Raw genomic sequence first — 12,654 nt, 5'->3', positions numbered from 1 at the left:
TTTGAACGACTCTCTCAAACTGTAGATTTGTTCTCGGGAGGCCGAGCGGTGTTATATTCGCTCCTCGTTGAATGGTCTACCACTGGCGTCCATGAAACTTGAGACCTCGAGCTGCCAGTAATATGCTTTATTTTTGGTGTCGTCCGGAATATAACCACCAATGCGATTCTAAGGGTCGGCGCGAGACCGAGGACTCAGTCCAATCAAGTGTCTCGGAGAATCGATCGGTCCCAAGGAATCCGACTAGAAAGACAATCGAAAGAAATGTTGACCGCTTCACCATAAGTTATGAAACACTATATCATGCAGGTCACTATGCCTAAGCAGATAGATAGACGCGTGCTGGAACCTGTCAAGATGTCGTCAGTGCGCTCCCCTCCATAGTTCGCTAGTCATGAATGCGTAAGTACACCGATACGAGAAGAAGCGGTAATATGTAGTCCTATTATACTCGAGGGATCCGGGTCATGAAACTGCTTCCAACACGGCTCGATTCTCCCGCAAGAGCGGCGAGGGGCGAGGTGCGAGGTAGATGTGATGGAAATGGCAAAAACTCACAGCGATGACGAACGAAGCGCCGAGAAGCTTCGCGACCAGAAGACGGTTAAAAAAAGCCCCCTTCTTTGGATCGCAGACCTTGTACAAGGGAGCTCTCCCCCGGGATATGCAAGGCGTCTGATGAAAGCGTATCTTTGTGTCCCACGGTCGCAAGAGCGCGGCAGTCTTGAAATCCCCCGGAATACGGTAATACGCAGGTGCTGCTGACAACCGTTGACCCGAAAAAACAGGGATCTTTTCTCAGGGAGGAGATCTTACTCTGGGCGGTCCTCCCTCTTGGTTAATGCATTTGTCACGACCGCGCCCGAGGGGGGTTGAGTATCTGCCGTCGCCTTGTCGCGGTCCCGGCTATCTTCTGGCCGGGGTGTACCGTCGTCGTTGTCGTTGTCGTCGCGGGCCGCAGAAAGGCAATCAAGGAGAGAAGACCGAGTTGGTGGGAGAGAAGGCGGATCGGGTATCTGTGCGAGGTTCTCGAAGACGGCGGTCGTTTCCGTGACTGTCTGTGTTTCTGTACTACTCCTCGTCCTCTGGTTCCTTTGTCCTCGTTCTTGCAGATAGGGAAGGGCGTCGCGGGTTGGCGTCCACACAATAGGCACGGCGGCGAGGTCGAGCTCGAGTTCGGGTCGAGGGTGGGAGGGAAGCGCGGGATGTGGTCGGTGATGGGAGTTTGGGCAGCTGCAGGAATCGGGTCAAACGTCCAGGCGTGTAAATTGGCGAGAGACGGCGGCGGGACGGACAGCTGAGGGGATCGACGCCGTGGGGAACGAACGGGAGTAATCGTTTCGGCTGATGGGGTTGATTGGGGACGAGGGAGGGGGAAGGAAAAAGAGAAGAAAGAGAAGAAGAGGGAGAGGGGAGAGAGGAGAGGAGAGGAAGATTGAGGAGGAGGAGAAGCAGGGACGAGAAAAAGGGCCCAGAAAAATGGAAATTAGGATGGCACTGGGCAAGCCTGGAGGTGCAGCAGCAGGGCACGTTCTTTTCCCCGGCCGACCCTGGGCCGTGGGATGGATGGATTTACACTGCAGCAGAGAGTGCGCGCTGTGTCTGTGATTCTGATGGTAAAATAACACGGTCCTACAAACTACCTACTGTACACCATGATGCGAATAATAGGCTATCTATCTGCACAGAGGATATCATTGCGGCAGGTCTCAAGCAGCGGAGATCATCGCATTGGATGCACCCATACATACCTTACACAGGAGGGAGATGAGATGATAGACAGACAAAACGGCGATGCATTCAACTTCTTTATTTTACTATTTAATCTAATTATCGTCCTTAAGTTGTGATTCTTCTATTATTACATACATTACTGTGACTGTGATATTATCATTATCATCCCATCTCTGTGACAAGTCCCCCTTCCCCCCCCTATCCCTATCCCTATCCCTATCCCATCACCACACCATCCCATACCTTAGTACCTAGGTATCCCGTCTTATCGGAGCATTGCACCAAAAACAGCCATTTACCTAGGTATATGCCCCCTCTCCACCAATGATCTCTCTCCCATCTCTACTCATTCCCTTCCCTCTCCTCACTACTCACTACTCACCATAGAATCTATCTCCCTCTCCATTTAATTCCCATTCCCAAACCCAAAACTCTCCGTACCCACACCCCTTATCACACGCATTGCATATACCTAGGACCTACCTAGGTAACGCCTTTTTTTCTCGCACGAGCCTGCTGCCCACAAGTGCCCAGTGCCCAGTGCCCAGTGCCCAGTCAGTTAGAACTTAGTAGTGGATTGATTGGTGGACCCCTATTAATATAAGTTAAAAAATCCCCTAACTAATATCCCGCTGATCACCGGAGCTTTCTGACTCGCTCCCCAGAAGTCAGTTGGCCCGCCAATAATGAGAGAAACGTTCCAGCCCGCCCGCGAAAGGCTCGGCTCGATTGCCTTCATTCATGTCGGTGCTTTGCTTTGCTTTGCTTTGCTTTGCTCTTTGTTTTTTGGCCCCCTTACCCTCTCTTCTTTTCTTTTGACTTGCTTGCTTCTTGCTTGCTTGCTTCAATAAAGTATAAATCTGAAAGCCAAAAATAAAAAGCAAAAGAAAACAAAAACAAAAACAAAAACAAAAACAAACCCTCCCCTAACCACCAACACCCCCCCCCTCTCCCTCCAAAAAAGCCCTCGACGAAATAATCCCACGATCCCGATATATATCTCCAGGATACCTATACTACTATACTCCGTACCTACCTAACCTACCAAGCAAGTTGCCAAGCGTTTCCCTAGCGTCAATAGGGGTCGGAAAACGGGCGGGACCCCTGTCTAAAGCACCTTACCTACCTAACCTACTTGAGTCTTAGACACAACGTTTTAGAAAGGGGATCGGCAGTGTGCGGGAGTTGGGAGGAGAGGGAAATTGGATCTATCTAGGTAGGTATCTATCTCTTCGTGTTTCCTAGGTGCTTTTAAGAGAGAGAAATAAACGGTCGGAAAGCAAGACCCACGATTAGGATAAGTGTGATATGATGCAATGGGTCGGTCGGGTGTGCAGGCGGGGTTGATAGGTATGGCAGGATTACTGTGGATGGGAATAGACGGGAGGGTGTTGGTTATTTTGCTTCTTCTTCTTTCAGGATGCGCGGGCCATTTATACTGTATACCTTAAGAGACCGGCTCGCCCGTGTTGTGATCGCATGCATCTTCGTACTCGTTACCATCCCCCTCTTACATCTACAGTCGCCTTCTCCCCAACACCGTCCTAGAAGCGACTCTCTACAGTACTTAGTACCGCCCAGCCCTACTTCTAAATTGCACAACTCCGCAATCTCGTGTATCAGGCAATCAGTCATATCAATCATATCGTGACACCCCGCCATCCAACCCTATAAAGCACGAACGCCCCTCCCAACACTGCCCGTCTCGAAAACCTCCACCAGGCCCGCACCCACACACTCCCCCAGGATCCAATCAAACGTCATGCCGTAGAACTGTTTCCACTTGCGCGTCCGCCCCGGGAGCACGCCCGCGAACTCACCACGGCTCCTCTTCGCCGCGCTCAAGGCTGCGTCCGCCGCGATCCCGCCGTCCCACCGCTGCCGCAGGACCGTCTCCGGCGCCTCGCGGAACCGCGACTTGGAGAGGAGGGACACCAGGTGTGCGCGCGCCCCCGCGACCAGCTTGAGGAACGCCCCGGTGGCGGGGATGGCGAGGGAGAGCTCCCCCGTTGAGGGGGTGCCGATGCCTCCCCCACTGCCGCCCGCGGCGTGAACGGCGCCCTCACCACCAACTGCGGCGAGCGTGCCTGATGCTGCGCGCGAGATGCTGTTCAGAGAGGTCATGGTGCCGCGGGAGCCTTGGCCTGGGGTAGAGAAGACTTCCGTGGATGTCCATGTGGGCGTGGCTGCCGTCAGGAAACCCGCATGCGTGAGCGCCTTCGCATCGTCGGGGGCTAGTTCCGAGCGGGGGATCTTCATCGCAGTTGGGTGCTCGTAGAGTAATTTCGTGAACTTCTCCTTGACGCTTTGCTCCAGTGTGCTCTTCTCAATAAGCTCCTCGAGATCCTTAACCAGTATTAAAGCCTCTCCTATGCTGCCTCGCCCCCCGACAACAATCTTCCTTATAGCTCGCCCCTTGATTAACTCCGCGATCTCCCTCTCGACTGTTGTGGGCGAATTCAACAGCGCTTGTATATGCGACACGGTGACGATGGGCGGGAGGGACGCCCGGAAGTTCAAGACCTCTGCTATGCGTGTCGAGTTCATCCCCGCTCGCTCTTGTGGTATACTGCTCCACATCTTGCCTCGGGTATACATGATTGCTTGCGCAACATCTCGTAGAGTGAGATCGGTGGCTAGGGCCTTGACAAGCCCAATATCGTCGAGCCGATCGCCGAAAAGGTCCTCGTCTTCATCGTCGGCAGTCGCGGATTTCGAGGAGGATCTTTGTACAGGTTTGCGACGGGGTAGCGATGAGAAGGGAGAGGCGTTTCTGTTGATGGTCGGCGGTTTCGTTGATTTCTTGATGCGACTTGAATGTGCAGCAGAGAACTTGAAACTCATCGCCGTCCGGTCGATGATGCTAGATGACTGTTAAGCGCCGTCGATGAGAACAGCAAAGAACAGCGCCGCCTAATCATAAGAATGTGCACAGTAGAATGCAGAGACTGGGATAAGGGTAAGCAAGGTTTGTGATAGATCATGGATTGTGAGTGCAGGAGCCTCGATGCGGTACTCCTTACATAAGGCCCAGTCCCAGCCTTATTTTAGCCATTTTCCCACGGACCCACCCCACCTTTGCCGAGCGCCCGATCCCCACGCTCGCTTCTGTGAACTCAGCCTTTTCGCGCAGCCTTGGCCCATCAACGACTTCTCTCCCGCAAACTTGACAAGTTGACGGTGGACACGAAAACCAGCAAGAATGGCACCCACCGTCATCCTCATCAGGCACGCGCAAGCCCTTCACAGTCAGTGTCTTCCCCCGTCTGAAGTGGAAACTATGCTAATGTTACGCCAGATGTCGCTCATAAGTCCCCCGCAGCATCCAGAGGCATGATCTAAAGCTGATATGTCCTACAAGACTATGACATCCACGATCCCAGCCTCACTGAACTCGGCTTTGGCCCTCAGTGTAATGAGCTCGCCCAGTACCTCGAGAATGAGCTCCCCCTGGCGCAGAAGATCGAGCTCATTGTTGTCAGCCCTATGCGCCGCACTCTCCAGACTGCCCAGCAGGGCTTAGGATGGCTGATGAAGCGTGGGGTCCCCGTGATCCTCCGCCCCGAGTGGCAGGAGAACTCAGCCAAGCCGTGCGATACGGGAAGTCCCATTTCAGAGATGGCGGCGGAGTGGCCTCAGTTCGATTGGTCGACCGTTGATCCCCAGTATCCCGCGAAGACCGGACTGTACGAATTCTCCAAGCGCGGGCTGACAGAGCGAGGAATTGCTGCTAGGAAGTGGTTGAGGAACAGGCCCGAGAAGGTTATTGCGGTGGTGTCTCACTCGGGGTTCTTGCGAGTTGGGGTCAGCTACAAGAAGTACGAAAACGCCGACTTCAGGATCTTCGACTTTGCTGATGGGGATGAGGAGATTGGCGGAAAGTTGGTTGAGTGGGAGTTGACTGAGAAGAAGGGTGGTGGTCTAGGAAAGAGCCCGAAAGGATATTTTCCCGTGGGTCCTGGGGACTACCCGGCGGAGCCCGAGTTGGAAACTCAGAAGGATATTGGGGAAGCCGTCAGCGAGCTACCGAATTAGGAGACGATGGTCAGTTCTCTGCCCAGATTCACCCAAGTAGAATCAAACGTGCGGGCAGTTCAGCCTTACACATACGATGTGCTCCATAATCATGATGGAGCGACGACTAGCGACTACGCCGAGGTCCAGCTTGGTTGAGGATGGCCTTGCAGACAGAAATAGTAACAACTGTAAACATCTCTTGTGAAGTCTTTCCTTGCCTGCTTGGTTGCCACATCCAATTGACGAGTTAGTGCTAGGCCAGGCTCTCCCAGAGAGAAATATGGGGTGATTATCGTGTTTATGGGGTATTTGTCAAGGAGTAGATGCCTGTAGGGTGCGGTACCGGGGGGTTATCACAGGGTTCCCCCCTCCCCGAAGTCCTCGGGCGATAGATGGTGGAGGAGCCGAGTGTCGCACCTCAGCCCGTCGTGGCTGAGAAGAGTGGCGTGTGGCGTCGGCGAGCTGAAAGTCTGTTGTTACTCGGAATATGACTACGGGGGCCTTCGTATCCTGCCAGGGGTTGGCCGCGGCGTGCATCGCGTGGGGGGTGGATCCAAAACAAGAGGGTGAGACAAGGACAAGCACTGTCAAGCAGGAAGAAAGGGAAGAAAGTATTCCCCAACTTTCCAGGACAGGAGAAGACCGAGGTAAGGGAGGGATGAGGACCTATCAGACCTATCGAGGAGAGTAGTCCCGCGTCCCGACACTGAGGGCCCTCTGGCGGCAGCTCCCAGTCGAGCGTCTAGTCGGTTCAAGCTCCGGAAGGGGAGACGCGAGCCGAGCCTCGTACGGCAGACTTTTCTCTAAGACGACACGACGCATCATGGCGGGCAGCAATCATCATACTGTGGCGTCGCGTTCGATTTTACCGAGTACGGTGGCCGAGGTGCATGCTGGGTATCTGCGGCCCCCCGTACAGTACTGTCGTGGAGATAGGTAGTGTTGATACGTGTTGGTCCTTGCTGCTTTCCGCTTTCCCTGTTCTTCCCTTTCCGGCCGCAGAGGATGCTGATCGGGCGGAATTGGGAGCTTTATGTGTGCCATCACCGCTGATACCATTGGGCGGACAGACAGACGATTGAGGATCGAATAGCAGGGTAGAGAGCATTCTGCGAGGTAGGCCGATTGCAAACGAGCATCCATCACCGAGTGAGTGGCTGGGGCCCGGGCCACCGTATACGCCAACCGGTCCAGTCCCGTGCTCCGCCGTACACGTCAGCCACTCTTTCTGGCGCAGGCGCTTCTTTGGCACAATTCGGCCACCGGACAGGGTGAGGCGCAGCAAAGCAGCCCATCACACACGAAGCTCGAAGCTCGACGACCCTTTCACGCTTTCGCCTTTCGCCTTTCGCCTTTCGCTCTTCAGACGCCCAGTCTTTCTCCTCGTCAACCGACTCTCTCACCTGGACGGGCCACCGCTGCCACTCGCCCCCCCCCAGAGTATTATTCTTCCTTCAGCTCAACGAACACAACACAACCCGCCCATCGCCTTCGCTCTCCTCTTGTCTTTTCTCCCCTTTCCCCTCCCCCTCCCTTTCGGGTGTGCCGTGCATATTGAGGTTCGATATTATTATTCTTATAATATACACTGACCTCTTGTCCTGTCCTATCCTCCTCGTCTCATTGATCCAATCCGCGACGCCACATCGGTCAGCCATACCCGTACCTTACCTGCAAGAACCTCGACGCCCTCGATCATGTTCAGCAGAAGTGCCTGAGCTGCGCGCAACTCGGCATTATCCCCCCTCCCAAGACTTCGAATTCCCCTCCGCCGCGCACCCCTTGCCTGGTCAAATCCCGATCGGCTGTTTTACCATTCTTCTCTGCTTTGTGCATCTGTTCCTGTCCTGGACCCGAAAAAGTCTCGCGCTCCCCGTCCGGAGCTCGCGCGCCTCAGCCACAACCGCCCAGGGACGACTCGAGATGAGGTCGTGAACACACGCATGCGTGACCCCGGGATCACCACAAATCTCTTGTCGCAAGCCCATATTCCACTCGTCTGATTTCGCATACGCAAAGCCTACACGTCGGGCCTCATGGCCTCAGAACACGGTCCTGTATCTGCCGCTCCTATCGCAACCGCGGCGCTGTCCCCCACATTGACCTCCACAACCACCCTCAGCCTTCCAGATCCTGATACGGGTCGACTCAGATCTCTGAAGAGGAGCCGCCCGGACCAGTCCCAGAACCCCGCAAATCTGACCTCGATCGCCAGCGCCGGCTTGGGCGCCTCACCTTCACCTAAATCACCACGGTTAAAGGGCGCGTTCTCCGGATTCTCCCCTTCACCACTCACTGGCGCAGCAGCATTGGCCGACGAACAAAGGGAGAAGGAAGAGATGGCGACGGGCCAACTCGCTGCAATGAGTGAAAACCCAGGACACAAGGCGCTGTCATCACTGATGGCTTCAGGTGGCGCTCCGATGAGCAGATCTCAGGACGCCCCCAGTGCTACAACGGCTACGAGCGATGGGATGTCGGCTGCATCGAACGCCATCTCCAATCCGAATACAACTCAATCGGACGACAAGCCCGACATGAGTCCCGAAAGCGTGACCAGCCATGCAAGCCTAGGGGGTCCCGCGCAGACCGCGACTGCAAGCCCGACAATTGTTGCGAGTCCGACCGCGATGACGGCCGCCGATGCCGACATTCGAGACTCACGATCGGGTGTCTCCAGTCAGCTACAGGCTCCCATCGAAGATTATCCATCGCATCGTGGGGCCCTCTCTTACCCGGGCAACGTCCTCGCTCCATCGGATCCGACGAGAGATCCCGCAAGGTTCCCCGCGCGGGGTTTGAGCCTCCCTGTGCCCGGTCAGAACCAGGCTCTTGCACCGAGATCCCCTACACAGAAGAAGTATAAATGCCAATATTGCGAAACCGAATTTACGCGTCATCACAACCTCAAGAGCCATCTGTTGACCCATAGCCAAGAAAAGCCATACGTTTGTCAGACATGTTCGATGCGGTTTCGCCGATTGCACGATCTAAAGCGCCATATGAAGTTACACACGGGAGAACGCCCACACATCTGTCCAAAATGTGATCGTAAATTCGCACGAGGAGATGCCCTTGCCCGCCACGCCAAGGGCCAGGGTGGTTGTGCAGGTAGACGAGCTAGCATGGGAAGTTTCGCTGGCGATGATGATTACGAGGGTTCACAAGCCGGAGAAGGTGATGATAGCGGAATGGATGGTGTCATGTATACCAACGGGACGCCCCATCTAAACGATGCTGAGATGACGGAAGAAGACCGTCGACGGTATAGTCTGCCAGCTATCAAAGCACAGCACTTAGCCGGGTCGCAAGATAATTACAATCCGCGAAGTCCTAGCACATACCCTCCTGCGGGCCCACGGTCAGTCCAGCAAGTACAATCCACTGGAGGTTTGTATCCACCTAATACGGACCGAGGCGGCGGCTCGCCCGGTCCCGGTACCTCCCCAAACGTGCAGAATAGCAATATTGGTGGGGGCCTGTCATCTATGGGTCTTAGCAATGGAGGCAACTCAATGTATCCGCAAAGTGGTGGTATTACAGAGAGTCCTAAGCCACTCAGCCCAGCCGGCATGATTTCTCACCAACTTGGTCAAGATCCTTCTATCAACAGACAAAGATCGCCTACGCTGAACACCCAATTTCAGCAACAGCATTTCAGCCGGCGACAGTCAGACAGAGCATCACCTACGGGCATGTCACTTCCATCGCCACACTCACAAGGTCCTAAGCTTCCTGCTATTGCTGGTCTAGCGCCTCCCGAGCAGAGGTATTCTCTATCGAACCAAGGTCCAACGCAACAAAATCCATCAAACGGTGGCCAAGTTTCTCCCAGCACAATGTACCAACCGCCTATGGGCTCCAATCCCGGTCGAAGTGCCCCTGTTGGCCCTCCGCATCAGCAAGGAGGTGGAAGTGCCGATGGTAGCAACAACCTGTTCGCAGCTGGCGAGAGAGGAGTCTGGGCCTATGTCCAAACATTGGAGGACAAGGTGAAGCAGTTGTCAGACAAGGTTCAGGCGATGGAGGCCGAGAAGGTCAACCACCGAGAACAAGTTGCAAGCCAACAAGATCAGATCAATCGGCTTTCGGATGAAGTCTTCTCCCTACGCGGCCAACTCAGTACCCAGAACCAGTCTCAACAGGCGTCTGCGTCTGGGCATTCGTAATAAAAAGCATGCATGGGACACACGCATACGAAAGTGTCCTCATGCCCGGCGTATTGTTTGTGCATTGGCGTCTCGAGGAACCAAAAGAATGATGTAACGGTTAATACATCAGCAGTTCTTCTATTGATTCCCCGTCGGAATTGCGATTGATGAATGAAATGGAACGGTGGAGGAGGCGTTGGGAGAACTTGATTTTAGGACCGAGTGAAAAAAAAAGAAAAGCAGTTGCCACATAGAGTCTACTGGCTTCATGGCACAGCCAGAATCTCTTACTACAATTTCATTTTCTTCTAGAGGGTAGCTGGGGGCAAAAAAGGTCCCCTTGAGTGCATGAAGGGGATTCTGATGAGAATAGTGTACTATAACTTCGCTCATGTTTACATATCAGGAGCAGGAGACCCTCCGGTTTCCATACCAGCAAGGGGTTCCTGCATTCAGAAATAGAGTTCCATGTGTTCGAAGTTTGTTATTACTATGAGGCAGCTCCTGCTATCTGATAAGTGACAGTACCTATAGCCATCTCGTAGCAAGCCACTTCCTAGAGTGGAGGTACCTAGAGATGAGAAGAAAGAATTTGCCCATGGGAAGAGCCTTGATTCAGTTATTGTCTTCCCCTTTGAATTGGATTGCCTAACAGGGCAGCGCGTATGTAGAAACCAGGAACATTAGGAACATTTCTCTGATATCAAAGACAAGGATTGCGTGTTGACAAATCAGCGTTCGACGGGAGCGTTTCAGCCTCTCAGGAGACGAGCGGCGATAGAGCGGGCTGTGCGTCATCGTCATGGCGCACCAGCCCTGTAAACGGCATCTCCAGCCACACCTTCCTTACCGTCCAGCCGTCACCAAGACACCCTCGAACCCTGTGTTTACCATCCACGATTCGATCATCCCAACATTCGTTAGAGAGAGGGAATCGATCATTCGGATGGCGACGACCGCGGCCCCGCTCAGTGCGGAACCTGCTCTGCAGGAAGACCTCGAGACGCTGCCGTTGCCTCCGAAGAGCTATGCGGATGCTGCGGTGGAGGAACCGCCGGCCAATGGCGCGAATGATACGAATGGGGTTGGTGATGGCGAGAAGGCCACTACACATACTGCGTCAGTGTTGAAGATCGTAGGTGCGGGAGCCCCAGCTGAGGAAGAGGAAAGGGAGGGCAGGCCTCGGATTGACAGGAAGGAGTCAAAGCGTGAATACTCCGCGATTGTATGGCATTCCCCTTCTGTTCTCTGTTGACGGGATCTGACTCCAGCAGGGACTTGATGATTCACCACGAAGTCCATCCCGGCACAGGCACCGCAGGACCGCCTCGCAGAAAAGCAATGCATCGCAAGAGAATTTAAGCACAGAGGAGAAGATACTGGGAATCAAGAAGCCTTGCGGCAGTTCGAAAGCGAAGGACAACACCGCAAACACGACCATTTTCGAGAACGTCCAGGGCGGCCGCAATGGCAGTCGGCTCATGAGTGTCAAGCCATCAGCGGAGTACGAGAAAGGCTTAGAGACAGACAAGAAGGAGGCAAAACTGGTCAGCGGTCGAAAAGCAGGGCAACGCTGGGAGAGGAGCGGCATTCGATTCGCGCCAATGAATATACCCCTTCATCGACGTTTGCAGACCTTAATGGTTCTTTTCCATACACTCTGCATCGCCTCTTCTATCTCTCTTTTCTTCTTCCTGTGCGCCATACCCGTCTTCTGGCCGCTCCTAATCCCGTATATGATATACTGCATGTTATCCAATGCCTCGACCTCCGGCACCCTCTCTCATCGGTCGGATTTCCTACGCTCCTTACCAGTATGGTCGCTCTTTGCGTCCTACTTCCCAGCACGACTGCATCGGACTCAGGAGTTACCTCCTACCAGGAAATATATCTTTGGCTACCACCCACATGGCATCATCTCCCACGGAGCGTTCGCGGCGTTTGCAACAGAGGCGTTGGGTTTCAAGCAGCTGTTTCCGGGTATCCAGAATACGCTCCTTACGCTGGATTCAAACTTCCGGATTCCGATCTATCGCGATTATGCGTTGGCTATGGGATTGGCAAGCGTTTCCAAGGAGTCATGTGAGAACCTTCTGTCGAAGGGGGGTTCTAATAAGGTATGTTCTATCTAGCTTTCCCTCACAACAATCTTAGGAGGTTCTTGGCTAATATGATATGATAATAGGAGGGCATGGGACGTGCAATTACCATCGTCGTAGGCGGTGCCCGCGAGTCCCTCGACGCACAGCCCCACACTCTCCGCCTTGTCCTCAAGCGACGCAAGGGTTTCGTAAAGATGGCCATCCGTACTGGGGCCGATCTGGTGCCCGTGCTAGCCTTCGGCGAGAACGACCTCTACGATCAGTTCCAAGCCGACTCGCATCCCCAGATCCACAAGTTCCAACTCATGGTCAAGAAGATCCTCGGCTTCACGATTCCGTTGTTCCACGCCCGCGGTGTCTTCAACTACGACGTGGGACTCATGCCCTACCGGCGCCCCCTGAATATCGTGGTCGGTAAGCCGATCAAGGTTGTTCAGCAGGAGAGGCCGGATCAGCAGACCATCGATAGGGTTCACGAGGAGTATGTCCGGGAGCTGGAGAGACTGTGGGATCTGTGGAAGGATGACTTCGCGCCGGAGAGGCAGGAAGAGATGCAGATTCTAGAATAGGGGCGGGTTTTTTTTCAATTCAACAAGGCCTTTCTTTTTCTTTTTCTTCTTTGTTTTTGGTGGGAGGGGGGGGGGGGGGGG

At 54.1% G+C, this 12,654-nt stretch overlaps 4 protein-coding genes across 4 annotated transcripts; 3 read left to right on the top strand and 1 right to left on the bottom strand.

Moving 5' to 3' along the window:
* Nucleotides 1-3,225: 3,225 nt before the first annotated feature.
* M430DRAFT_35568 (hypothetical protein) lies at nucleotides 3,226-4,699 on the bottom strand. The gene has a single exon (XM_024866767.1). The coding sequence runs from the start codon at nucleotides 4,576-4,578 to the stop codon at nucleotides 3,403-3,405; it is 1,176 nt and encodes a 391-aa protein (XP_024720489.1). The 5' UTR covers nucleotides 4,579-4,699; the 3' UTR covers nucleotides 3,226-3,402.
* Nucleotides 4,700-4,936: 237 nt separating this feature from the next.
* Nucleotides 4,937-5,797, top strand: M430DRAFT_42943 (hypothetical protein; the record flags this gene model as incomplete). Its single annotated transcript, XM_024867591.1, has 2 exons — nucleotides 4,937-5,045; nucleotides 5,096-5,797. 2 exons carry the CDS (start codon nucleotides 4,937-4,939, stop codon nucleotides 5,767-5,769), a joined length of 783 nt encoding a protein of 260 aa, XP_024720488.1. The 3' UTR covers nucleotides 5,770-5,797.
* A 1,990-nt stretch (nucleotides 5,798-7,787) lies between these two features.
* Nucleotides 7,788-9,920, top strand: M430DRAFT_102809 (hypothetical protein; the record flags this gene model as incomplete). The annotated part of the gene is made up of 2 exons (XM_024860822.1): nucleotides 7,788-9,520; nucleotides 9,629-9,920. The coding sequence occupies 2 exons, from the start codon at nucleotides 7,788-7,790 to the stop codon at nucleotides 9,918-9,920; spliced, it is 2,025 nt and encodes a 674-aa protein (XP_024720487.1).
* An 845-nt stretch (nucleotides 9,921-10,765) lies between these two features.
* On the top strand, nucleotides 10,766-12,575 carry M430DRAFT_67286 (hypothetical protein; the record flags this gene model as incomplete). The annotated part of the gene is made up of 3 exons (XM_024869280.1): nucleotides 10,766-11,127; nucleotides 11,177-12,019; nucleotides 12,088-12,575. The coding sequence occupies exons 1-3, from the start codon at nucleotides 10,849-10,851 to the stop codon at nucleotides 12,571-12,573; spliced, it is 1,608 nt and encodes a 535-aa protein (XP_024720486.1). The 5' UTR covers nucleotides 10,766-10,848.
* Between the last annotated feature and the right edge of the window lie 79 nt (nucleotides 12,576-12,654).

Source organism: Amorphotheca resinae (genome assembly GCF_003019875.1).
Source record: "Amorphotheca resinae ATCC 22711 unplaced genomic scaffold M430scaffold_7, whole genome shotgun sequence".
Classification (NCBI taxonomy): Eukaryota; Fungi; Ascomycota; class Leotiomycetes; order Helotiales; family Amorphothecaceae; genus Amorphotheca; species Amorphotheca resinae.
The sequence above is the reverse complement of the archived record's forward strand: the minus strand, read 5'-3'. Positions and strand labels throughout refer to the sequence as shown.